This window comes from Carcharhinus amblyrhynchos, unplaced genomic scaffold, assembly GCF_965287045.1.
Source record: "Carcharhinus amblyrhynchos unplaced genomic scaffold, sCarAmb.v2.hapA scaffold_51, whole genome shotgun sequence".
Lineage (NCBI taxonomy): Eukaryota > Metazoa > Chordata > Chondrichthyes > Carcharhiniformes > Carcharhinidae > Carcharhinus > Carcharhinus amblyrhynchos.
In genome coordinates, this window is record NW_027649792.1 from 2,318,693 (window position 1) to 2,344,771 (window position 26,079).

The following is a 26,079-nucleotide window of genomic DNA, read 5'->3' on the forward strand; positions in this document are numbered from 1 at the left end:
GCTTCTTATTGTTCCAAAGAGCAAAAAAATAAACAGTACGGGAACAGACCCTTCGCACCCCCCCGCCTCCAAACCTGCCCTGACCAGGGTGTCCGGCTGAAACCCCTCGCCTTTTGGGGACCATTTCTTTCAGTTCGCTTCCTATTCATGTATTTGTCATGACACCCCTTAAAAGTCACTATTGTATCTGTTTCCACTACCTCCCCGGCAGTGAGTTCCAGGCACCAACACCCTCTGCGTAAAAAACTCCTATATCTCCTATAAGCCTTGCCCCTTGCACTTTAAATGTCTGTCCCCAAGTAGTTGACTCTTCCAGTCTGGGAAAAAGCTTTTGACTATCCACTTTGTCCATGCCCCCCATAATCTTGTAGACTCCTGTCAGGTCACCCTCCCCTCCATCGTTCCAGTGAGAAAAAAAGCCAAGTTTCTCCGAACTCTCCTCATAGCTAATGGCCATGATACAGGTGACATCCTGGTAAATATTTTCTGTACCATCTCCAAAACCTCAACATCTTCCTGGTAGTCTGGTGACCAGAATTGAAGACTATATTCCATATGCGGCTGAACTAAGGTCCTATAAAGCTGCAACATGACTTGCCCATTTTTAAACTCAATGCCCCAGCCAATGAAGGCAAGCATGGCGTCTGTCTTCTTGACTACCTTCTCCACCTGCATTGCCAATTTCAGTGACCTGCGTACCTGTACACCCAGATCCCTCTGCCTATCAATACTCTTAAGGGTTCTGCCATTTACTGTATATTCCCCACCTGTATTAGACCTTCCAAAACGCATTACCTCACGTTTGTCCAGATTAAACTCCATCTGCCATCTCTCCGCTCAAGTCTCTAACCAATCTATATCCTGCTATATCCTCTGCCGGTCCTCATCACAATCCACAAATCACCAATCTTTCCCATTTATGGTGTTGCATCCTCAGGATCCCGGGACATTTTTCAAAAGGGAGACAGGACGCATCATTGTAAATACGCAGTGTGTAGACCGATTCCGATAAATCTTGTGATATGAAGATGAAGCGTTCATGTGAAAAGAAGGCACAAGTATTCTAACCATTGCTGTTTACATTGTTTTAATTTCAGATTCTACTGAGTGTGGCCCACCCAACAGCTTTGACCCCTGAAGCTGACTCACTCTGACAGAGAAGACTAGCATTCCGGGTGGAGTTCGTTCACATCCATTACAATCAGTGTTGGTATGGTGGGCGGTGCCAACTTCTCAGATGCTAACAATGCGAGCAACTGCCAAGTCAGTGCCAACTTCCAGTACATCATGTTTCCTGTGGTCTACAGTGTGGTGTTCGCCTTTGGCACCGTGTCCAACTGCTGTGTCCTGTGGTATATCTTCAGGAAGAAGGGCGCGTTCTCTCCCTCAGATGTGTTCATGGCCAACTTGGCCACCATCGACCTCATTTTTGCCGCCCTACTTCCCTTCAAAATAGCCTATCACGCCATGGGCAACGACTGGATCTTCGGGGAGCTGGCGTGCAAGGTGACTGGCTCCCTCTTCTTCGCCAACATGTACGGCAGCACTCTGTTCCTCACCTGTATCTGCCTGGATCGCTACATCGCGGTGGTCCATCCCATCAAGTCGCTGCAGCTGCGCCGACCCCGCTACCGGGTGCTGGCTTGCTGCTTCATCTGGCTTCTCCTGGCCTCCAACCTGCTGTACCTGACCACCAAGGGGCCACTGACCAGCAAGTTCCCCAATGGCAAGACGGCCTGTCTGGAGAATTTCTCTTCCAATTCCTGGAACCGGCACATCTCTGGGATCAGCATCGTCGCCGCGGTCATTGGATTCTTCATCCCGTTGGTGATTATTATCGTCTGCTACCCCCTCATCGCCCGGAAGCTGCTGGAACACACAGCCGGCAAAGACACGGTGCACAGGGTGAAGAGGAAAGCCCTCCGCATGGTGCTTCTGATCCTCCTGGTCTTCATCATTTGCTTTGTCCCTTACCACCTCATCCAGCTCGTCCACACCCTCCGGCGAATTAAGACACTGTCCAGCTGCAGCCTCATCCAGTTCACCTACTCGGCCAGACGTGTCACCATGGCCCTGACCAGTCTCAACAGCTGCCTCGACCCCGTCATCTATTCCTTCGCCAGTGACACCTTCCTATGGAGCAGGCTGTGCTGCAGAGGGAGACCTCCATTCAGCGCCACCTTTCGAAGCAAGGGCAGATCAGAGAGGAGAACAGGCTCATCGACACTTGCTGCATACTGAGGTCCCAGGACCCGGCTTCTCCACACCATCCCCAAACCCACTACCACCCCCGATCAGTGCCCGGGTCCTGTCATAGAGTCATAGAACTCTACAATGCAGAAGGAGGCCATTCAGCCCATTGAGCCTACAATGACCACAATCCTACCTAGACCCTACTCCCGTAACCCCACATATATATCCTAATCCCCCTGACAGTAAAGGGCAATTTAGCATGACCAATCAACCTAACCTGCATATCTTTGTCAACACTGGGGAATCTATAATAAGGTGGCATGGTGGCACAGTGGTTAGCACAGCTGCCTCACAGCGCCAGGGGCCCGGATTTCATTCCTGGCTTGGGTCACATTAAAGCATTGAAGAATGGAAAGGTGGAGGCCATTTGGCCCTTCAAACCTGCTCCACCATTCATTATGATCATGGCTGATCGTCCATCTCAATAGCCTAATCCTACTTTCTCCCCATAACCTTTGATCCCATTCACCCCCCCAAGTGCTATATCCAGCCACCTCTTGAATACACTCAATGTTTTGGCACCAACTACTTCCTGTGGTAATGAATTCCACAGGCTCACCACTCTTTGGGTGAAGAAATGTCTCCTCACCTCTGTCCTATATTGTCTACCCCGAATCCTCAGACTGGTTCTAGACTCTCCCACCAATGGGAACATTCTCTCTGCATCTACCCGTCTAATCCTGTTAGAATTTTATATGTCTCTATGAAATCCCCTTCATTTGTCTGAACTCCAGCGAAAACAATCCTAATCTGGTCAATCTCTCCTCATACATCAGTCCTGTCATCCCCGGAATCAGCCTGGTAAACCTTCGCTGCTCTCCATCGAGGGCAAGAACGTCCTTCCTCAGAAAAGGAGACCAAAACTGCATGCAATGCTCTAGGTGTGACCTCACTGTGTAACTGCAATGCCTGTGTGGAATTGGCACTGTCTGTGCAGAATCTCCCCATGTCTGCGTGGGTTTCCTCCGGGTGTTCCAGTTTCCTCCCACTGTCCGAAAGACGTGCTGGTTAGCTGCTAAATTCTCCCTCAATCGATCAGGCGCTGGAGTGTGGAGACGAGGGAATTTTTACAATAATCTCATTGTAATGTTAATGCAAGCCAACTTGTGACGCTAATAAATAAACTTAAACATGACATATGTACCCATTGACACACACACACATATACTCACACACAACATACACACACTCAAACATGCACTCACACACACATACACACACTCTCACACTCACAGTCACACTCTCTCATACATACACACACGCACAGACACACACCACACACTCAAACATACACTCATACACTCTTACACATGCACGCGCGCACACACACACACACACACACACACACATATACTCACACACAACATACACACACTCAAACATACACTCACACACACATACACACACTCTCACACTCACACACACATGCACACACACAGTCACACTCTCTCATACATACACACACGCACAGACACACACCACACACTCAAACACACACTCTTACACATGCACACGCGCACACACACACACACACACACACACTCACACACACTCACACACACCCATTGTAGACAGGGAAAGAATGGTGACAACAATGATTTAACAATAATGGCAAAATTGGCTTTAAAATGGTGCTTCTGGCTGAGAGTTAAGCATACTGGGATTTTTGGTCAACTTTTAATTAAAACCAGATGCAGGTGATAAAGTTACTCTGAGTCATGGCCCTGGTCTGGGAACTGTGACCTGAAACTTCCTGTGTTGACCAAATAAGAGGAATTGTTTATACTGAGCTAAACACAATGGCATCAAGTTTAATGCTCTTTCTGTGGGCTACATGGTGTTGTTTACAAGTAATTTTATTGGCTGTCTGTGTCACATGATCCGCTTCCGGCTACACCTTTGGCTGGATGCCAGGAAACCTTCTGGAATGACATGAGAGAATTTGAGGATAAAAGATTTGAGGCAACTCTAGAGGTTCACTGTCGCAAGAAGAAGTGTGCCCCTGAGGATCTTCTTCAGAGAAGGATACATTCTACATTAGGAATGGACCTGGCCAGTTTTTACTAATAGTGTCTATTTTCAGTTTATGAATTAGAGATAATGTTTAGTGAAGAGTTAAAGTTGGGTGAAGTGTTGCAACTGTTTCAGTTTGAGCTGGTACCAGGAATGTTAAATTAGGAAAGAAATTGTTAATTGAATGAAAGAATTGACTCCTGTCCTTGCTTGTCTCATTGAACTGGAATGCTTGGAAGGTGTTTAAATGGGACTTCAAATAATAGCATAAGCAGAAGCACAAACATATACATGCTCAGACCTGCAGACCCAGATTTAACCATGTACCCACACATGCACACACACACACACACACACGCACACACACATGCACTCACACACACACACACACATGTTCATTTTATTTATTAGTGTCACAAGTAGACTTATAATGAAGTTACTGTGAAATTCCCCTAGTCACCACAGTCTGGTGCCTGTTCAGGTCAATACACCTAACCAACACATCTTTCAGACTGTGGGAGGAAACTGGAGCACCCAGAGGAAACCCATGAAGACATGGACAGAATGTGCAGACTCTGCATGGAAAATAACCCAAGCTAGGAATCGAAGCCAGGTCCCTGGCGCTGTGAGGCAACAGTACTAACCACTGTGTCACCCATGAACACACACACACACATACACACACACACATTTATCGATTAACACACACACCACATAGACACACATATACCATGCACACATTCTCTTATATGACTATTTCCTTTATACAATATCCAATAGAAGTACCAGAGTGTGACTCAGGATCAGAATGGGATTGTATTTTATACCTCAGTAACTCTATGGTCCATTGCTGTGTTCCCAAAATTGCTTTTTGAGTTCTTTGAAGTGGAACAGTTTACTGATCCAGTTGCTGGATGGTCTGGCTTGCGCTGTTGTGTCTGGGAATGTTGACAATTGTGGAGTCTGCACATTCTTCCCGTGTCTGCATGGGTTTCCTCCGAGTGCTCCGGTTTCCTCCCGTGCTCCAAAAGACGTGCTGCTTAGATGTATTGGCCATGCTAAATTGCCCGTTATTGTCAGGGGATGCATAGGTTAGTGGGTTTAGTGAAGTAAATATGTGGAGTTACATGGATGAGGCCGGGGTGGGATTGTTGTCGGTGAGGGCTCAATGGGCCAAATGGCCTGTTTCTGCACTGTAGGGATTCTATGATTTTATGAAATGGAATTTTGGCAAAAGTTGTTGCAGATTCAATAAAACTTGTGGCTAAAAAACTGTGATAACCTGATGATGAGAGCCTGAGATATAACATGTGTACATACCTGCCCAGACAGAACTGAACTAGGAACTGTGTCCGGAAGGACTAGAGGGAAGATTCTATCAATGTTAATATGCAGACTGTGGGGGAGCACTGCAGGCCATAGCATGTTGGGACAGAAAGTCTGTCGAGAGCAGGCTTTTCATCATGTACTAATCTGCATTAGGATTTTGCAACTGAGAGCTATTATCTTCCATACAGAGGGAATGGCGAAGGAGGAACCTGTAAGAATTGTATTGGGCATACCTGGGGAGTTGGATGGGAAAAGTACTGACTGGGAACAAGGAAGAAAGTTGACATTAAGAGGTGTGAATAAAAAACAGCAGGTGGGTGAGCAATGGCAAAATTGTGGAGGGAACCCCAGAGTGAAGGCTTAACTTCTATCCAAAGGACAAGGGGTGATATAATTTACTTTGTAAAATGCTGGGCAGATCTGTCACATATCAATTCTCCACTGTGAGAACTGAAATCCAGAACTATTGACCAATGGAGTGTTAGTCTGGAGCGCTGAGTACATTCTGAATAAATGACAAGTCTAGATATAATAGGTGGGATTTTACAGTCTTGTTTGTCCTGAAATTGTAATATCCCGCCTGATGTCAACAGACCGTGCATGGTCCGCCCCTCACGTTCTCCTATTCCTGTGGTGGCTGGGCCAGTAAGATTCCAGCCTTTATGTGGGTGCACCATTGACCAGTTCACAACTGAACTGAACGAAAGTATGTCTGTGTCCACACAAGTACAGACACTGAATTACAGACACATACATACATACAGACACACACATGCAAACACACACACATATGCACACACACGTGCACACACACGTGCACACACACATGCAAACACACATACACACACATATGCACACACACACACACACACACACACACACATATACACACACACACACACACACACACAGCCCTTCTCCCCGTGTCTGTGTGGGTTTCCTCCAGGTGCTGTGGTTTCCTCCCACAGTTTGAAAGTCGTGCTGGTTAGGTGCATTGACAATTCCCCCTCAGTGTACCCGAACAGGCACTGGAGTGTGGTGACTAGGGAATTTTCACAGTGGGCAGGATTTTAGGGTTTTGCTCGAGCAAGACTGGAAACTCCAGCCTGACGTCAACAGACATTTCCATTTTCTGCCCCTCACACACTTCGATTCCGTGGTGGATGAGATAGTAGAATTCTGGTGAGTAACTCCATTGCAGTGTTAATATAATGTTTAAAGTTTATTTATTATTGTAACAAGTAGGCTTACATTAACACTGCAATGAAGTTACAGTGAAAATCCCCTTGTAGCAACACTCAGGCACCTGTTCAGGTACACTGAGGGAGAATTTAGCATGGCCAATGCATCTAACCAGCCACTCTGAGAAATGAACTCTAAACTTTAAAAATACACACACGTATCTGTGATCGAGGCTTTACATATCCTCTGGGCACTGCAGGGACTGCGTTGATTTTCCATTCATAAATCATCGCGTATAGAAACTCTAAGTGCAGAAGGAGGCCATTTGGTCCACTGAGTCTGCAGTAACCACAATCGCACACAGGCTGTATCCTGTAACCCCACACATTTACCCCACTAATCCCTCCACATCCACATCCCAACTTGACATAGCTAATCACCCTATGGGCAACTTAACATAGCCAATCACCTTAACCTGCATATCTTTTGGACTGTGGAAGGAAACCGGAGGAAATCCATGCAAACATGGGGAGAACGTGCAAACTCCACACAGACAATGGAATTGAATCCAGGACCCTGGCGCTGTGAGGTCATGGGCATTCGGCCTCTGATCCTCAGGTGAGCATTCTCCAAGGCAGCCTTCACAACAGATGACAGCGCAGAGTGTCTGAGCAGAGACTGATAGCCAAGTTCTGCACACATGAGGATGGCCTCAACCGGGATCTTGGGTTCATGTCAGACTATCTGTAACCCCCCCCGTGTCTTGCTGGGCTTGCAAAATCTCACTTACTGTCCTGTCTGGAGACAATACACATCTCTTTAACCTGTGCTTAACACTCTCTCCACTCACATTGTCTGTATCTTTAAGACTTGATTATCTGTAAAAACTCGCATTCCAACCATTATTTTGTAAATTGAGTTTGTGTCTTTATATGCCCTGTTTGTGAACTGAAATCCCATTCACCTGATGAAGGAGCAACAAGTGCTCCGAAAGCTAGTGGCTCATGCTACCAAATAAAGCTGTTGGACTTTAACCTGGTGTTGTGAGACTTATTGCTGTAACAGTGCTAACCACTGTGTCACCCCTTCAGTCACATCTTGTTTTGATGTTTTAGATCATAGATCATAGAACGCTACGGTGCAGAAGGAGGCCCTTCAGCCCATCGAATCTGCACCCACCACAATCCCCACCCAGGGTCTACCCCCATATCCCTCCATATTTTACCCGCTAATCTCTCTAACATCAGCATCCCAGGATACTAAGGGGCAATTTTAGCATGGCCAATCAAACTAACCCGCACATCTTTGGACTGTGGGAGAAAACCGGAGCATCCGGAGAAAACCCACGCAGACACGAGGAGAATGTGCAAACTCCACTTTGTTGTAATTTTAAAATCTCATACTTCTGACCAGTTTGCTTACTCCAATGTTTTACCCCCGTGCCCTTATTTGCAAGATGGACAAAGGACAAACACAAGTAAAGGTTCAACAAGTTTATTGACAATAACACCACTCACCCTTTAATTACCCACATAAAGCAAGAGGATGCCCCAAAATCAGATATATTACCCGCAAAGATGATTTGGTGAAAACTGCAGGCTCAGTTCTCTGAGTCCCTCTGGTCCGGCGTCATGAAGGTGAGTCTCGGAGGCAGCTTCTTCCTTCCTTCTCTGGTCAGTCTTCCGAATGGTCAAGGGTCACCTCCTTCATCGTGTCTTTGCGAGTCTTCCCTCCTGGTGTCTGCAAGTGTGTTCCTTTATCTCCTGCCTGCTTGCCTTTCCAGAAACTTCTCTGGCTTCTGGCCGATGAGGTCCCAGGAGGGGTTCCAATACCCAGTGGGTTTCTTGATGTCTGCCTGACAGGACACCAGGGTCCGCCCCCAGGTGTCCATCTCCATGCTGCTGCTTACATCTAACCTGTTATCAGATTCAGCCAGCTGCAGGAGCTTGTGGTGACAGGAAGCCTGGCCCGACCTGGGCCTCTAACAATAGGCTGGGGCATTTCAATGGGGTGCAGTGATCTCCTGCTAACTATCAGTAGGGTGCAGGAGAGATTGATGAACCAGGCCCAGACAGGTTTGTGTATTGTACAACTGGCCTGCCTGAGGTTTGACTGTGTTTGATTTTTAATATGCCCAATTCTTTAATTTAGGATATCCAATTTTATCAGCCTTAAAACGAGGCCCTGTTTATGTTACAACACAGACAGTGACACGAGCTGCAAATTGAACCCAGGTCCCTGGAGCTGTGAAGCAGCAGTGCTAACCACTGTGCTACTGTGCCGCTGCCTTAAATTGAGTTTAAGATTTGGTTTTGCGTTTATGTGGTGTCTCTTTAAGGGACTGCTTTTCAATTAATCCTTTTGTTGATTTGGTGCACACAGTCATCCAAAGGACTTTCATCTTTGACACAAGTGCCGCAATCAGATCAGCAGAAATGGTTTGTCTGTGGTGTTGAGGGTGACTCTGCAACAGTTCAATTCAGCCTGAGGGGTCCCAGTGATGATTGTATGGCATGTCTGAGAATCCAGCTGAGGTTGAGAGGAATTTTTCAAAATTTGATTTGTTATTGTCACATGTATTGGTATATAGTGAAAACTATTGTTTCTTGTATGCTATACAGACGAAGCATACCATACATAGAGAAGGAAAGGAGAGGATGCAGAATGTAGTGTTATAGTCATAGCTAGGGTTGAGTCATAGATTAATAAAGGTTTACAGCATGGAAACAGGACCTTTTCTGACCACTAAGCTAATCCCAATTGCCCACATTTGGCCCATATCCCTCTATACCTATCTTACCCATGTAACTGTCTAAATGCTTTTTTAAAAACAAACTTATACACGGCTCTACTACTGCCTCTTGTGGCTCGTTCCAGACATCATGTCACTCTGTGTGAAAAAATTGCCTCTCGGGACACTTTTGTATCTCTCCCCTCTCACCTTAAACCTACGCCCTCTAGTTTTAGACTCTGCTACTTTGGGAAAAGATCAATCTAGCTGACCGATGCCCCTCATTATTTTATAGACCCGAGTCAAACAGTCATAGAGGTTTACAGCATGGAAACAGGCCCTTTGGCCCAACTTGTCCATGCCGCCCTTTTTTTAAACGCTTAAGCTAGTCTCAGTCGCCCGCATTTGGCCCCTATCCCCCTATCTCCATCTTACCCATGTAATTGTCTAAATGCTTTTTAAAAGACAAAATTGTACCCACCTCTACTACTATCTCTGGCAGATTGTTCCTCTATAAGATCACCCCTGAGCCAGGGGAAAAGGTCCCAGTCTCTCCAGCTTCTCCTCATAATTCAAACCACCAGTCATGGTAGTATCCCAGTATCTATTTTCTGCACTCTTTCAACTGAATATTATCAACTTATATCTGTTTTCCATTTAGGTAATAATTAGAAATGTGATATTATTTTCAAAGTGAAACTCAGCTCATCTGTCTTACTCACTTGACTTTTTCCATTAAAAGTACACATCATGAACCAGTGAGCAAATCCTTTTTTTTAACCATTGTGTGTGTTTCCTTATTTCTCCATGCACATGTGTTCTTTTTTTCAATTTTACTTTTCCTTACCCTCAGTTTCCAGACTTGTGTCCCTGAATGGAGGCTTAAGCTGCCAATCCCTGTAAAGATCATTTGAACCCTTATCATCATCACAAGGTGACATTCATTTCCTTGCCTTCACATTCTTCCCTCTTCAGCTGCAGCCTTCACTGCTCAGAATCCCTACAATGCAGAAAGAGGCCATCCGGCCCATTGAGCCTGCACCAATTCTCTGAAAGAGCATCCTACCTAGGCATTCACTCTGTCCTCTCTGCATTTAATCCACCTAACCCTCACATCTTTGGACACTAAGGAGCATTTTAGCATGGCTAATCTATCTAAATTTCACACCTTTGGACACTAAGGGGCAATTTAGCATGGCCAATCCACCTAACTTACACATATTTGAACTGTGGAAGGAAACCAAATGGAGAAAACCCATGCAGACAGAGGGAGAATGTGCAGACTCTGCACAGACAGTGAACCGAGGCGGGAATTGAATCCAGGTCCCTGGCATTGTGGGGCAGTAGTGCTAATCACTGTGCGACCATGTAAATGCATCTCCTCTGTTTAAGGAACGTAGGGAAACTGATCCCATCCGCCTCACATCTGTGAAAGAGAACATGTTTAAAATTCATTATTAGGAGGTATTTACAGGGCAATCCAGCAGAGTCAACATTGTTAACTAAAAGGAAAACTATGTTTGACAAATTGATCTGAGTTCTTTGAGGGAGTAACAAACAAGGTGGATAAAAGGGAAACTATGAATCTGGTGTACTTTGATTTCTGAAATGCATTTGATAAGATGCCACATCAATGATAAAATGAGAGCTTGTGGTACAGGGGTAACATGGTAGCGTACATAAACAATTGGTTAACTAACAGGAAGAAGGAAATGGGACAGTATGGTGGTGAGGGGGGTGGCACAGTGGCACAGTGATTAGCACTGCTGCCTCACAGTGCCAGGGACACAGGTTCAATTTCGGCCTCAGATTCCCGTATCTGCGTGGGTTTCCTCCAGGTGCTCCGATTTCCTCCCACACTCCAAAAAATGTGTGGATTAGGTTAATTGACCATGATAAATTAACCCTAGTGTCGGGGATTAACAGAGTAAATATATGGAGTTACAGGAATAGCCCTGGGTGGGATTGTGATTGGTGTAGATTTGTTGGGCTGCATGGCCTCCTTCTGCACTGAAGGAATTCTATGAATCTATGATCCTATGGAATAAATAGGTAATTTTCAAGTTGACAACATAAGAACATAAGAACAAAAGAAATAGGAGCAGGAGTCGGCCATCTAGCCCTTCGAGCCTGCCCCGCCATTCAATAAGATCATGGCTGATCTGTCGTGGCTCAGTTCCACATTCCCGCCCTCTCCCCATAACCCTTAATCCCCTCTCTTATCAAAAACCCATCAACCCGCGTCTTAAAAATATTTAGCGAGGCAGCCTCCACCACTTCAACGGGCAGAGAATTCCAGAGATTCACCACCCTTTGAGTGAAGAAGTTCCTCCTCAACTCCGTTCTAAACCCTTTATCTTGAGGCTGTGCCCCCTAGTCCTACTGTCCTTTCTGAGAGTCTCTCCACCTCTATCCTATCCATCCCATTCATCATCTTATATATCTCAATGAGATCTCCCCTCATTCTTCTAAACTCTAACGAGTACAAGCCTAGTTTATTCATAGCTCAACCCCCTCAACTCCGGTATCAGCCTAGTAAACCACCTCTGCACTCCCTCCAAGGCCAAAATATCCTTGCGTAAGTACGGCGACCAAAACTGCACACAGTACTCCAGCTGCGGCCTCACCAATGCCCTATACAGCCGCAGCAAGACCTCCCTACTTTTATATTCAATATGTAGAGCAGTGGACCAGTGCTGGATCATCAACTATTCACAAACTATATCAATGACTTGGGTGAAGGCACCAAACGTACAGTAACTAAAATTGTTGATCGTACAAAGATAGGTGGAGAATTAAGTCGTTGATAAGGCATAAAGAGTCTGCAAAGGTGAAAGTCTCAATAATCACACCAGTTTAAAATGAGTCAGTTGGTGCATGACCCAGACTTTTGTATATTTGTCCTGATGGAAGAAGGTGGTAGAGAGTATGTCCGGGGCATCTGGAGTCCTTAATTATGCTGGCTGCTTTTCTAAGGCAGCCAGAAGTGTAGACAAAGTCAATGAATGGAAGACTGGTTTGAGTGATGGACTGGATTTTGTTCGCAACCCTTTGTTATTTTTTGCAGTCTTGGGCAGAGCAGGAACCGTACCAAGCTGTGATATAACCAGAAAGAATGCGTTCTATGGTATGTCAGAAAACATCAGTGAGAGTCATAGCAGACATGCCAAATTTCCGAAGTCTTCTGAGGAAGTAGAGGTGTTGGTGGACTGTCTTAACTATCATGTTAACATGGAGGGACCAGGACAGGTTGTTGATGATCTGGACACCTAGAAACCTGAAGCTCTCGACCATTTCTACTTCATCCCCATCAATGTAGACAGGGGCATGTCCTTCACTACAATTCCTGAAGTTGATGACTATCTCCTTCATTTTGTTGATTTTGAGGGAGAGATTATTGTCATCACACCAGTTCACCAGATTCTCTATCTCATTTCTATACTCTGTCTCGTCATTGTTTGAGATCTGACCCACTAGGGTGTTGTCGTCAGCAAACTTGAAAATTGAGTTGGAAGGAAAGTAGGCTGTTATTGTTTAAGAGAGAAATGTAAATGTAAATGCACCTAGTTTGGGGGCGTTTGAGAGATCCGTGGATAGGTTTATGTACGAAAAGGGATTGGTTGAGGTTAGTGGGTCATTGTTTTTTAACTGGTCGGCGCAACATCGTGGGCCGAAGGGCCTGTTCTGCGCTGTAATGTTCTATGTTCTATGTTCTATGTTCTAAATGCGACCCAACCTATGAATTGAATGTCAGAAGTTTCTTCTGCCTCCATCTGTCATCCACGATTGATGACATTGTATAAGTGTTCCACAAATGCTCTGGGGTTTGCTTTCATTCTTGGACATACCCTGCAGCTTGACCTTTGCTGATGATGTTCTGAGTAAAGGAGGCATAGTTTCAAAGCTTGCAAAGATCAAACTGTAGGGCCCTTCAAAAGACCATGGGGAGCCTGATAAAATGGGCAGATAGATGACAGTTGCAAATAAAAAATGTAAGATGATGCATCTCAGTAGGAATCAGAGGGAGAGATGGTAGGGGCAGCACATTGGCACAGTGGTTAGTACTGCTGCCTCACAGTGTCAGGGATCCAGGTTTAATTCCTGGCTTGTGTCACTGTCTGTATGGAGTCTGCATGTTCTCCAGTGTCTGCGTGGGTTTCCTCCAGGTGCTCTGGTTTCCTCCCACAGTCCAAAGTCGTAACGTGCTGGTTAGGTGCATTGGACATGCTAAATTCTCTCTCAGTGTACCCGAACAGGCACTGGAGTGTGGCAGCTTGGGGATTTTTACAGCAACTTCATTGCAGTGTTAATGTAAGCCTACTTGTAACACTAATAAGTGAATAAATAAATAAAACAGGAATTGAACCCGCACTGATGGCATCCCTCCATGTCACGGACCAGCTGTCCAGCTAACTGAACTACCCAACTCCTGTTGCTTGCCACTTAATTAAAACACTTTGATTTGATTTATTATAGTCACATATATTAGCAGTCAGTGAAAAGTATTGTTTCTTGCGTGCTATACAGACAAAGCATACCATTCATAGAGAAGGAAAGGAGAGGGTGCAGAATGTTGTGTTACAGTCATAGCTAGGGTTTAGAGAAGGATCAACTTAATGTGAGGTAGTCCATTCAAAGTTCTGATGGCAGCAGGGAAGAAGCTGTTCTTGACTCAGTTGTCACATGACCTCAAACCTTTGCATCCTTTTCCCGATGGAAGAAGATGGAAGAGAGAATGTCCAGGGTGCGTGGGGTTCTCAATTGTGCTGGCTGCTTTCCTGAGGCAGCGGGAAGTGTAGACAGAGTTAATGGACGGGAGGCTAGTTTGCGTGATGGATTGGGCTACGTTCACCACTCCTTGTAGTTGTCTCACATTGAAATCTCTGTCTTCGGCCTGCTATTGTTTTCCAATGGGCTCAATGCAATTGTGAGGCACAACACTCCAATTCCACAATTTTTGCAACCTCTTGGTCCTACCATTCAGTTCAACAATTTATAACTGTAAACACTAACTGAAATTCTGATCTCGCTTTTCATTTTTTTTTGCCATGTGTCAGTCAGAATCTTGCTTTTCGTGTTTTTCCTGTTGGACACACCTGTTTATTCCTCTACCATTCACATGCATGCTGGACAAATTACTTGTTCCTCTTCTACAATTACCCTTTGTTCAACAACGAATAAAGATCAGTACAGCACAGGGACAGGCCACTTGGCCCTCCAAGCTTGCGTCAATCATGGTTACTTATCTAGACCAATTGCCTGTGTCCCTCTATTCCCCATTTGTCCATATGCCTATCCAGATAAGTCTTAAATGTCATTGACATATCTGCCTCAACCACCTCACTTGGCAGTGCATTCCAGGCTCCACTACTCTCTGTGTAAGAAACGTCCCCTGTACATCTCCGTTGAACCTTTCCCCACTTATCTTCTACTTTGTGTTCCCTTGTAACTGTAATTTCTGCCCTGGGAAAATGCTTCCAAATGTTCACCTTATCTATACCCCTCATAAGTTTATAAATTGCTCCTTGAGATCTCGTCAAATTTAATTTCTCCCAGCATTATCCTTATCCAAAATCTCCCCCTCCCCCTGGCCACTCCCTTTTAATGCATAAGACATCATGAAAGACAAAAATTGGTTGTGTGATAAACAGCAAAGAGAAAAGCCTTAGATTGTAGTACTTTAGTGATAGGGCTGGTCAGATGGGCAGAATAGTGGTACATGGAATTTAACCCTGAGAATTCTGAGTTTCAAGTTTATTTATTAGTGTCACAATTAGGCTTACATTAACACTGCAGTAAAGTTACTGTGGAAAAACCAGTGCATATTTGCCATACTCCCGCACCTGTTCGGGTACACTGAGAGAGAATTTAGCATGGCAAATGCACCAATCTTTCAGATTGTGGGAGAAAACCCACACAGATACAGGGGAGAACATGCAGACTCTTAGTGTCTGGGATGCATCGGTTAGAGGGTCCACAGGTAAATATGTGGGAATACAGGGATGGGGCTTAGATGGGAATGTGGGCAGTGCAGACTTGATGGACAAAATGACCTCCTTCTGCACTGTAGGGATTATATGGTTCTATGAAGTTACTGTGAAAATCCCGTAGTCTCTATACTCCGGCACCTGTTCGGTAAACACTGACGGAGAATTTTGCATGGCCGATGCACCTAACCAGCACTTGTTTTGGACTGTGGGAGGAAAACTGGAGCAACTGGAGAAAACTCATGCAGAAAATGGGATAACGTGCAGACGCTACACAGACAGTGACCCAAGCCAGGAATCGAAGCTGGCATTGTGAAGACAGCAGTGCTAACCACTATGCCACTGTGTTACCCATGAATGATGCACTTTGGGATAACCAACAGGTCAAAGGGGATATGTAATATGGAACATTAGGATGCTCGGATATGCAGAGGATCAGAGCGACCTTGGGTTGTATGCCCGAAATTCCAAAAGGCAATTGCTCAGGTCAATGGTTAGGAAGGCTTACTAGATACTTGCCTTTATTAGCCAAGGCATCGAATATAAGAGTGGGGGGTTATGATGGAGCTGTATAAAATGTTTGTTAGGCCACAGCTGAAGTACATGTGCAGTTCTGGTCACCACACTATAGAAAGGATGTGATTGCACTGGAGGGCTGCGGAGTAGATTCACCAGGGGGCTGTGTGGGATGGAACGTTTCAGCTGTGAAGATAGGCTGGATGGGTTGGGTCCTCTGTGATGCAGAGTGCTGGAGATTTGAGAAACTAAGTATGCTCAAAAAAATGGCCGGGAATTTCTTCCGTTTTCCCACTAACCGGGCGTTCAGTTTTTTTCTGGAAAATCTCTGCCAACATTTCAGGATTTTTCTCACAGGCTAATACAAAGACACAGGCCCAAATCTAATGAAGGGTCACAGGCCTGAATCAATAATCCTGTTTCTCTTTCCACAGAGGCTGCCTCACCAGCTGAGAATTTCAGCATTTTCTTTGTTTATTTCAGCCTTATAACATTCTGCAAATCCAGTGGTCTCCAGCATTGAGAAGGTGGAGCGATCTCCAATCCTAAAATTGCAACGGGAGCAATTAAACGTTGAATCAATCATATCGAAAATAAAATACTGGTGAAACTAATGGTGTGGTTACTAGATTCTTGTAAAGACACCTTGTTCAGTAATGTTGGTGGCAACCAGTACCCTAGCCTGGCCTTGGTGTAACTCCAGATCTAACCCAATGGGGTTGACATATCATTTCTTTATGCAATGGCATGACAATCCAATCCATTGTGTTCAGGAAGATGGCTCACCCGTAACTTCACCCATAACTTCAATTGGGAATGCACAATAATAAGTGGTCTTGCCGGGGACACCCACATGGGGTAACTGCCATGCTAAGGTGCCCCTTAATGTCCAAATAACAACATAAGAACATAAGAAATAGGAGCAGGAGTAGGCCATCTAGCCCTTCAAGCCTGCCCTACCATTCAATAAGATCATGGCTGATCTGAATTGGATCAGTTCCACTTTCCCACTTTCTCCCCATAACCCTTAATTCCCTCATCTATCAGAAACCTATCTACCCGTGACTTAAATATATTCAGCGAGGTAGCCTCCAACACTTCAATGGGCAGAGAATTCCAGAGACTCACCACCCTTTTTGGGTGAAGAAGTTCCTCCTCAGCTCTGTTCTAAACTGCACCCCCCTTATTTTGAGGCTGTGCCCTCTAGTTCTGCTATCCTTTCTAAGCGGGAAGAATCTCTCTACCCCTACCCTATCTACCCCCTTCATTATCTTATATGTCTCTATAAGATCCCCCCTCAGCCTTCTAAACGAGTACAGAGTAAATATCTGCATGTTAGGTGGATTGCCTATGATAAATTGCCACTTAGTGTAAAATGATATGCAGGTTAGATAGATTGGCCATGCTAAATTGCCACACAGTGTACAAAGATCTGTGGGTTAGGTGGATTGACCACGCTAAATTGCCCCTTAGTGGCCAAGAGAAGGATGGGGGGGGATCTTATTGAAACTTATAGGATACTGCGTGGCCTGGATAGAGTAGACATGGGGAAAATGTTTTCACTAATAGGAAAAACTGTAACCAGAGGGCACAACCTCAGCTAAAGGGATGATCCTTCAAAACAGACATGAGGAGGAATTTCTTCAGCCAGAGAGTGGTGAATCTGTGGAACTCTTTGTGGTAGAAGGCTATGGAGGCCAGGTCATTGAGTGTCATTAAGACAGTGATAGATAGGCTCTTGATTAATAAGGATCAGGTGTTAATGGGAAAAGGCAGGAGAATGGGGATGAGAAAAATATAGCCATGATTGACTGGCAGAGCAGACTCAGTGGGCCAAGTGCCCTAATTCTGCTTCTATGTCTTATAGGTAAGGTGCATTGGCCGTGCTAAATTGTCACTTAGTATACAAAGATGTGTGAGTTAGGTGGATTAACTGTGCAAAATTGCCCCTTAGTCGCCAAAAATGTGTAGATTAGGTGAATTGTCCATGCCAAAATGCCTGTCGGTGTCCAAAGATGTGCAGGTTAGGAAGATTAGCCATGCAAAATTGCTCCTTAGTGTCCGAAGATGTGCAGGTTAAGTGCATTGGCCATGCTAAATTGCCCCTTAATGTCCAAAGATGTGTGGCTTAGGTGGATTGGCCATGCTAAATTGCACCTTAGTGTATAAAGATGTGCAGGTTAGGTGAATTAGGCATACTAAATTACCACTTAGTATGCGAATATGTTCGGGTTAGGTGGATTGGCTGTGCTAAATTGCTCCTTACTGATCAAAGAGATGCAGGTTAAGTGCATTGGCCATGCTAAATTGCCCCTAAGTGTCCAAAGATGTGCAGGTTCGTTGGATTGCCCATGCTAAAATGCCCCTTAGTGTCCAAAGATCTGTAAGTAAGGCAGATTGGCCATGCTAAATTGAACCTCAGTGTACAAAGATTTGTAGGTTTGGTGGATTAACCATGCTGAATTGCCCCTTGGAGGCCGCAGCTGGAGTACTGTGTGCAGTTCTGGTCGCCGTACTTACGCAAGGATATTTTGGCCTTGGAGGGAGTGCAGAGGAGGTTTACTAGGCTGATACTGGAGTTGAGAGAGTTGAGCTATGAGGAGAGGCTGAATAAATTAGGCTTGTACTCGTTAGAGTTTAGAAGAATGAGGGGAGATCTCATTGAGACATATAAGATGATGAATGGGATGGATAGGATAGAGGTGGAGAGACTCTTCCTGCTCAGAAAGGACAGTAGGACTAGGGGGCACAGCCTCAAGATAAAGGGGGGGCGGTTTAGAACGGAGTTGAGGAGGAACTTCTTCACTCAAAGGGTGGTGAATCTCTGGAATTCTCTGCCCGTTGAGGTGGTGGAGGCTGCCTCGCTAAATATTTTTAAGACGCGGGTTGATGGGTTTTTGATAAGAGAGGGGATTAAGGGTTATGGGGAGAGGGCGGGAATGTGGAACTGAGCCACGACAGATCAGCCATGATCTTATTGAATGGCGGGGCAGGCTCGAAGGGCTGGATGGCCTACTCCTGCTCCTATTTCTTATGTTCTTATGTCAAAAATGTGTGGGTTATTTGGATTGGCCAAGCTAAATTGCCCCTTCATGTCTATAGATCTGTAGATTAGGTGGATTGGCCATGCTAAATTGCCCCTTAGTGTCCAAAGATGTGTAGGTTCGGTGATTGGCCATGTTAAAATGTCCCTTAGTGCCCCAAGGTGTGTAGGTTAGGTGAATTGGCCATGTTAAATTGTCCCTTTGTGTCCAAAGATGTGCAGGTTTGGTGGATTAGGCATGTTAAAATGCTCCTTAGTGTCTAAAATGTGTAGCTTAGGTGGATTGGCTATGCTAAATTGTCCATTAAATTCCAAAGACATGCAGGTTAAGTGAATTAGGCATGCTAAATTGACCTTTGGTATCCAAAATATGCAAATTAGGTGGAGTCATCATGCTAAATTGGTGTCCAAAGATGTGTAGGTTAGATGGAATGGCTACGCTAAATTGCCCCAATGTGTCCAAAGATGTGCAGGTTAAGTGGGTTGGCCATGCTAAATTGTCCTTAATGCCCATAAATGGGCAGGTTAGGTGGATTGGCCATGGTTAATTGCACCTTACTGTACAAAAATGTTTAAGTTAGGTAGATTGGCCATGCTATCATGTCCATATGTGTCCGAAGATATGCAGCTTAGGTAGATTGGCCATGCTAAATTGATCCTAAGTGTCCAAAGATGTGTAGGATAGGTGGATTGGCCATTCTAAATTGCCCCTTTTTTTTCCAAAGATGTGTGTGTTAGGTGAATGACTGTGCTAATTTGTCCCTTAGTGCCTAAAGCTTAGACACTACAGATTAGATGGGATTAGCCATGGGACATTTGTGAGGTTACAGAGATAGGGTGGGGGAGAGGGAAGAGAGGAGGGGGGGATGGCCTGGGTAAACCACTGTGCCAGGGAGCTGGTGCAGAATCAATAGGCCAAATGGCCTCCTTCTGCCCTGTAGGGCTTCTATTATCATATTTTGAGAGGTGGAGGGATGGGTTGGGACTCAAAGACAGAGAGAGGTAGAGAGTTGGCGGGAGATCGATGACAACTAGACAGACAGACAGACAGGCAAGCAGTGAATGGAGTTCAGATATATGTCATGCTATTTCAGGACCTGCGTGACATCAAAGGAATGTGATTGAAGTGCAGAGATTCTCCATAAGTAAAATGATACCTCAGATGTACAGCACCACGGAGAAAACAAATAATGCTTTAGTCAGGTTGCTCTATTCTGGAACACTTTTGTGTATATCCTGGCGGCTGCAGTTCCTGCATTACAACACTGACCAAAGCTCAGTAAACTTCAAACTCACAGGGAAAAAAAAAGCAAAAAAAAGTTTAGGGGATATCCCTAGAAAGTATGGAAACAAAAGGCATTTCATTCTGACCTTTTACAAATGTTATTAGGGAGCTAATTTAGGGCCAGCGAGGGAACATTTCACAATTCATGATTTAGTTGAATAGGTCTGACAATGAGAGCCAGAGGTTGTACAATCACTCATTGTTCGCCCGCCTGCGTGAGGACATTCCAAGCTGCTGAGGTGTATTTCATGACTTATTCCTGAGTTAATCTCTGCGTTGGCTGTCTCCTGGTTTTGAAGTCTATTTATTAGTGTCACAAGTAGGCTTGTATTAACACTGCAATGAAGTTGCTGTGAAAATCCGCTAGTCCCCACACTCCAGCGGCTGATACACTGAGTGAGAACTTAGCACGGCCAACTCACCTAACCAGCACATCTGTCGGACTGTGGGAGGAAACTGGAGCACCCAGGGAAAACCTACGCAGACACGGGGCAAATGCACGGACTCCACACTGACAGTGACCCAAAGCGGAAATCAAACTCCAGTCCCTGGTGCTGTGAGGCAGCAGTGTTAACCACTGTGCCACCCTGGGTGATCAGAGGGAATAGTCCGTGACCACGAGCAGAAAGCTGTGGGGTTTGGATAGGGGAAATCAACTTGGAAAATGCCGGGAAGAGGCAAACAGGTATGTCAGTGTCTGTGGAGAGAGGGTCAAGTGTTCAAAGTTTCGGGCAATGATCACTTAGGGAGTTCTGGGAGCGCAACCATAGAATCCACACAATCTTGCAGTGCTGAACAAAGTCACTCGGTCCATCGATCCTCCACCGACTCTCTGTGACAGCATCCCGCCCAGGCTGACGACCTTTCTAGTGCCCTACTCGCTTACCATGGCTAATTCACATGAATTAAATATGTTGGCATTGGAGCAGTTCATAGAATCATAGAATGCTACAGTGCGGAAGGAGGACATTCAGCCCATCGATTCTGTACCAACAACAATCCCACCAAGGCCCTATCCCCTTCATTTCACCTACTTACCCCAGCTAGGCCCCGGCACAAATTTAACATGGCCAATCCACTTAAACTGTACGATCTTTGGACTGTGGGAAGAAAGTGGAGAACCTAAAAGAAACTCACACAGACACAGGAAGAAGGTGCAAACTCCACACAGAAAGTCTGAGAACACATACCAACTGACTCAAGGACAGCCTCCTCTCTGCTACCATCAGATTTTTCACAGATTCATAGGCTCTCCACTGTGAAGAAGGAGTCTATGTGGCCCATTGAGCCTGCACCGACAACAATCCCACCCAGACCCTATACCCATGACCCCACATATTTACCCTGCTACTCCCCCTGACACTTGGGGAGAATTTAGCATGGCCAATGCACCTAACCTGAACCTCTTTGGACACAACTGTTAGCACAACCAATCAACTGAACATGCATATCTCTGGACACTGAGGAGAATTTAGCATGGCCAAGCAACCTAACCTACACATTTTGGGACACTAAGGGACAATTTAGTATGGCCAATCCATTTAACCCGCACACCTTTTGATATTAAGGTGCAATTTAGCATGGCCAATCCACCTAACCTGCACACACTTGGACACTAAGGGAAATTTAGCATGGCCAATCCACCTAACCTGCATACACTTGGGCCCTATTTAGACTTGCAACAGCAAAAAGATCAGCTCTGTGTTGTGTTCAGGCACTAAGTGTATTTTTTTTCCATGCCCAGTGGACATGAGGGAACCCATCAGCCTCCCGCTCCTGGTGATGGACCACCAACATGCAGTTGCACTGAATCTGTGATTTGTCTGACAGGTTTTGAATGTTGAATAGATAAACCCTTCTCTCTGTGTTGGAGTCTAGTGCCCCTGGCGCTGCCCTCTTGCCTCCCTGGGTTGAATATGGGTCTGGGATCCAGTTCAATTCTTTTATTGAAAAATTAATTCAACAAAATTCAACAAACTGTGCAGCAAATTAAAAGGAGCAGCCTCTTAAAGGGATACTGCCCTAATTGAAAACAAATCGTAGGCGAGATTCGCCCCAAGACTGGAAAATACCACTCTTGGTCGATAGGCCTTAAAGCTTTGAGTTATAAAGAGAGGCTGGATAGGCTGGGACTTTTTTCCTTGGAGCATAGAAGGCTGAGGGGTGATCTTATAGCAGTCTATACAATAACGAGGGGCAAGATGTTCACTCTCAGCTAGGGAGTGAACATCTTTTCCCAAAGGTAGGAGAGAGTCACTGGATTCCGGGGAAGTGCCGGAAGATCGGAAAACGGCTAATGTTACGCCATTGTTTAAGAAGGGTGGCAGGCAAAAGGCAGGGAATTATAGGCCGGTTAGTTTAACGTCTGTTGTAGGTAAAATGTTAGAATCCGTCATCAAGGAGGAAATAGCGAGGCATCTTGAGGGCAATTGCTTGATAGAGCAGACGCAGCACGGTTTCGTTAAGGGGAAGTCGTGTCTGACAAACTTATTGGAGCTCTATGAGGATGTGTTGAGGGCGGTGGATAGAGGAGAGCCGGTGGATGTGGTCTTTCTTGATTTTCAGAAGGCGTTTGACAAGGTACCTCACAAGAGGTTATTACAGAAGGTAAGGGGGCATGGAGTTGGGGGTAGGGTGTTAGCGTGGATAGAGGATTGGCTGTCAAATAGGAGGCAGAGAGTGGGGGTCAATGGATGCTATTCGGATTGGCGGATGGTGACTAGTGGAGTGCCCCAGGGGTCGGTGCTGGGGCCTCAGCTATTTACCATTTATATAGATGATCTGGAGGAGGGAACCGAGTGTATGGTGTCGAAATTTGCTGATGACACCAAGATTGGTGGAACGGCAAATTGCGTGGAGGGTGTGGAGAGTCTGCAGAAGGATCTAGATAGGCTGGGCGAATGGGCCAGGAAAAGGCAAATGGAATTTAATGTTGGCAAGTGTGAGGTGGTCCACTTTGGTAGGAATAATGGTAGGAAGGACTATTACTTACGTGGTGAAAAACTGCAGCAGGCGACGGTGCAGAGGGACCTCGGGGTCCTTGTGCATGAGTCACAAAAACCCAGCCTGCAGGTGCAGCAGGTGGTCAGGAAGGCGAATGGGATGCTGGCCTTCATAGCGAGGGGGATTGAATATAAAAGTAGGGAGGTCTTGCTGCAGCTGTATAGGGCACTGGTGAGGCCGCAGCTGGAGTACTGTGTGCAGTTTTGGTCGCCGCACTTATGCAAGGATATTTTGGCCTTGGAGGAAGTGCAGAGGAGGTTTACTAGGCTGATGCCGGAGTTGAGGGGGTTGAGCTATGAGGAGAGGCTGAATAAATGAGGTTTGTACTCGTTAGAGTTTAGAAGAATGAGGGGAGATCTCATTGAGACATATAAGATGATGAATGGGATGGATAGGATAGAGGTGGAGAGACTCTTCCCGCTCAGAAAGGATAGTAGGACTAGGGGGCACAGCCTCAAGATAAAGGGGGGGCAGTTTAGAATGGAGTTGAGGAGGAACTTCTTCACTCAAAGGGTGGTGAATCTCTGGAATTCTCTGCCCGTTGAAGTGGTGGAGGCTGCCTCGCTAAATATTTTTAAGACGCGGGTTGATGGGTTTTTGATAAGCAAGGGGATTAAGGGTTATGGGGAGAGGGCGGGAATGTGGAACTGAGCCACGACAGATCAGCCATGATCTTATTGAATGGCGGGGCAGGCTCGAAGGGCTAGATGGCCTACTCCTGCTCCTATTTCTCATGTTCTTATGTTCTTATGTCTAAAACTTGATGGCATAGGTTTAAGGTGAGAGGGGAGAGATACAAAAGTATCCAGAGGGGCAATTTTTTCACACAAAGGATGATGAGTGTCTGGAACATGCTGCCAAAGGCAGTAGTAGAGATGGGTACAATTTTGTCTTTTAAAAAGCATTCAGACAGTTACATGTGAAAGATGGGTATAGAGGGATATGGGGCAAACACGGGTAATTGGGACTAGCTTAGTGGTGAAAATAAAAGGGTGGCATGCACAAGTTAGATCTAAGGGCCTGTTTCCCCGCTGTAAACCTTTATGACTCTATGACCTTTGCACAGTGCCCATGGAGCACGGAAGCCCTCAATGGTGCCCCTGGGCACTACATGTTCCCTCTCCAGGGACACCCGGCCATAAATATAGCAATGGTCGAGAGGTAGATGTCAGGTAGGATGACTCAACCTGGGTCACCTGCTGCCCAGACACATTAATGGAAATTTGGCCAGGCTCAGACAGGCTGTTGAACAGGTCCATTGGAAGCCCAGAGATCAGGAAAGTCCAACAAAGATTCTTGAAAGGTGGCGGCGTGGCATGTAGATTAGTACTGCTGCCTCACAGCGACACGGACCCATGTCCAATTCCTGGCTTGGGTCACTGTCTGTGCGGAGTTTGCACATTCTCCCTGTGTCTGCGTGAGTCTCCTCGGGAATCTCCCATACAGGTAAACATGATTGGTGCAGTCTTGGAGGGCCGACGGGCCTGTTCCTGTGCTGTACTATTCTTTGTTCTCTGATTTCTTCCCACAGTCTGAAAGGCATGGAGGTTAGGTGGATTGGCCATACTAAATTGTCCCATAATGTCAAAAGATGTGCAGGTTAGGTGGGTTGCTCCTCAGTGTTCAGCGATGTGCGAGCAAGGTGGATGGTCGATTGCATGGGGTTATGGCAATAGGATGGAGGGAAGGGCCTGAGTGGAATGGTCTTTCAGAAAGTCAGTACAGACTCTGTAGTCCAAACGCTCTCCTTCCGTACAGTAGGGATCCTCTGACTTCCCTTCCCTAAAGGCAGTAACAAGTCTGACAACACCAGGTTTAAGTCCAATCTATTTATTTGATAATACTCACAAGCTTTTGGGTTTGTCCCTTCGTCAGGTGAATGGAGAGTTCTGGCCTCAGACAGAGCATATAAAACACAGACAGTTTAGAGATTACTGATTAGAATGCGAATCCTTACACCTAACCTGCTGTTCAAGTCCTAAAGTGGCTGACAATGTGAGTGGCAGGAGCACTGATCACAGGTTAAAGAGATGTGTATTGTCTCCAGACAGTACAGTAAGTGAGGTTTTACAATCCCAGGCACGTCACGGGGGTTACAGATAGTGCATCATCTTTCCACATTATCTTTCCCTAAAGGGACATGAGTGTATGAATGACCTTCCATCCAAAGCCCTGGCTCGGATTCCGATCCCCTTTCTTTCAGCAAGTTCTCGAGACATGAGTGACTTCTCTCAGCGAGCCTGCCACAAAACCTGACTCACAATCAAAGTGGGAAGTGCTTATTGGCAGTTTGGGAGGGAGGCTTTGATCACTGACCATCCTTGTCTTCTGATGAGTGGCTGGGGAATCCCTGCTCATAATTACTACTGAACCAAGAGCAGTCCCCATTAGACTAGTCAGATATCTGTAACAGCAGGACAACAGTAAGTCAAACAACAACATACAGTTCAGGAAATGTGTCACAGCTCAGTGCTTTTCAAAAGAGAAATCTCTCCCTGGCACGGATGACAGATTTTTAAAAAAGTTTTGCTTGTTTCCTTTTTAAAATTTATTTCTGAGTATTAATTGAGAACTACTTTAAGGAATTAATTTTAAAGTAGATTTCTGATGTCCTTTTATGAAGTGTATAAAGTTTATGTATTAGTGATTCAAGTATGTTTACACTGGAGCAGCATGTTGGCACAGTGATTAACACAGCTGCCTCACAGCACCAGGGACATGGGTTTGCCTCCTGGCT

General features: G+C 45.6%; 1 protein-coding gene across 1 annotated transcript; it reads left to right on the forward strand.

Annotated features, from left to right (window-relative positions):
* Positions 1-1,212: 1,212 nt before the first annotated feature.
* On the forward strand, positions 1,213-2,241 carry LOC145337520 (lysophosphatidic acid receptor 6-like). Its single transcript, XM_080182309.1, has one exon. It carries the CDS (start codon positions 1,213-1,215, stop codon positions 2,239-2,241), a length of 1,029 nt encoding a protein of 342 aa, XP_080038435.1.
* Positions 2,242-26,079: the final 23,838 nt, after the last annotated feature.

What these genes read in the sequence shown, in the direction of transcription:
- LOC145337520 (XM_080182309.1), top strand. Translation starts at nt 1,213, where the DNA reads ATGGTGGGCGGTGCCAACTTCTCAGATGCTAACAATGCGAGCAACTGC.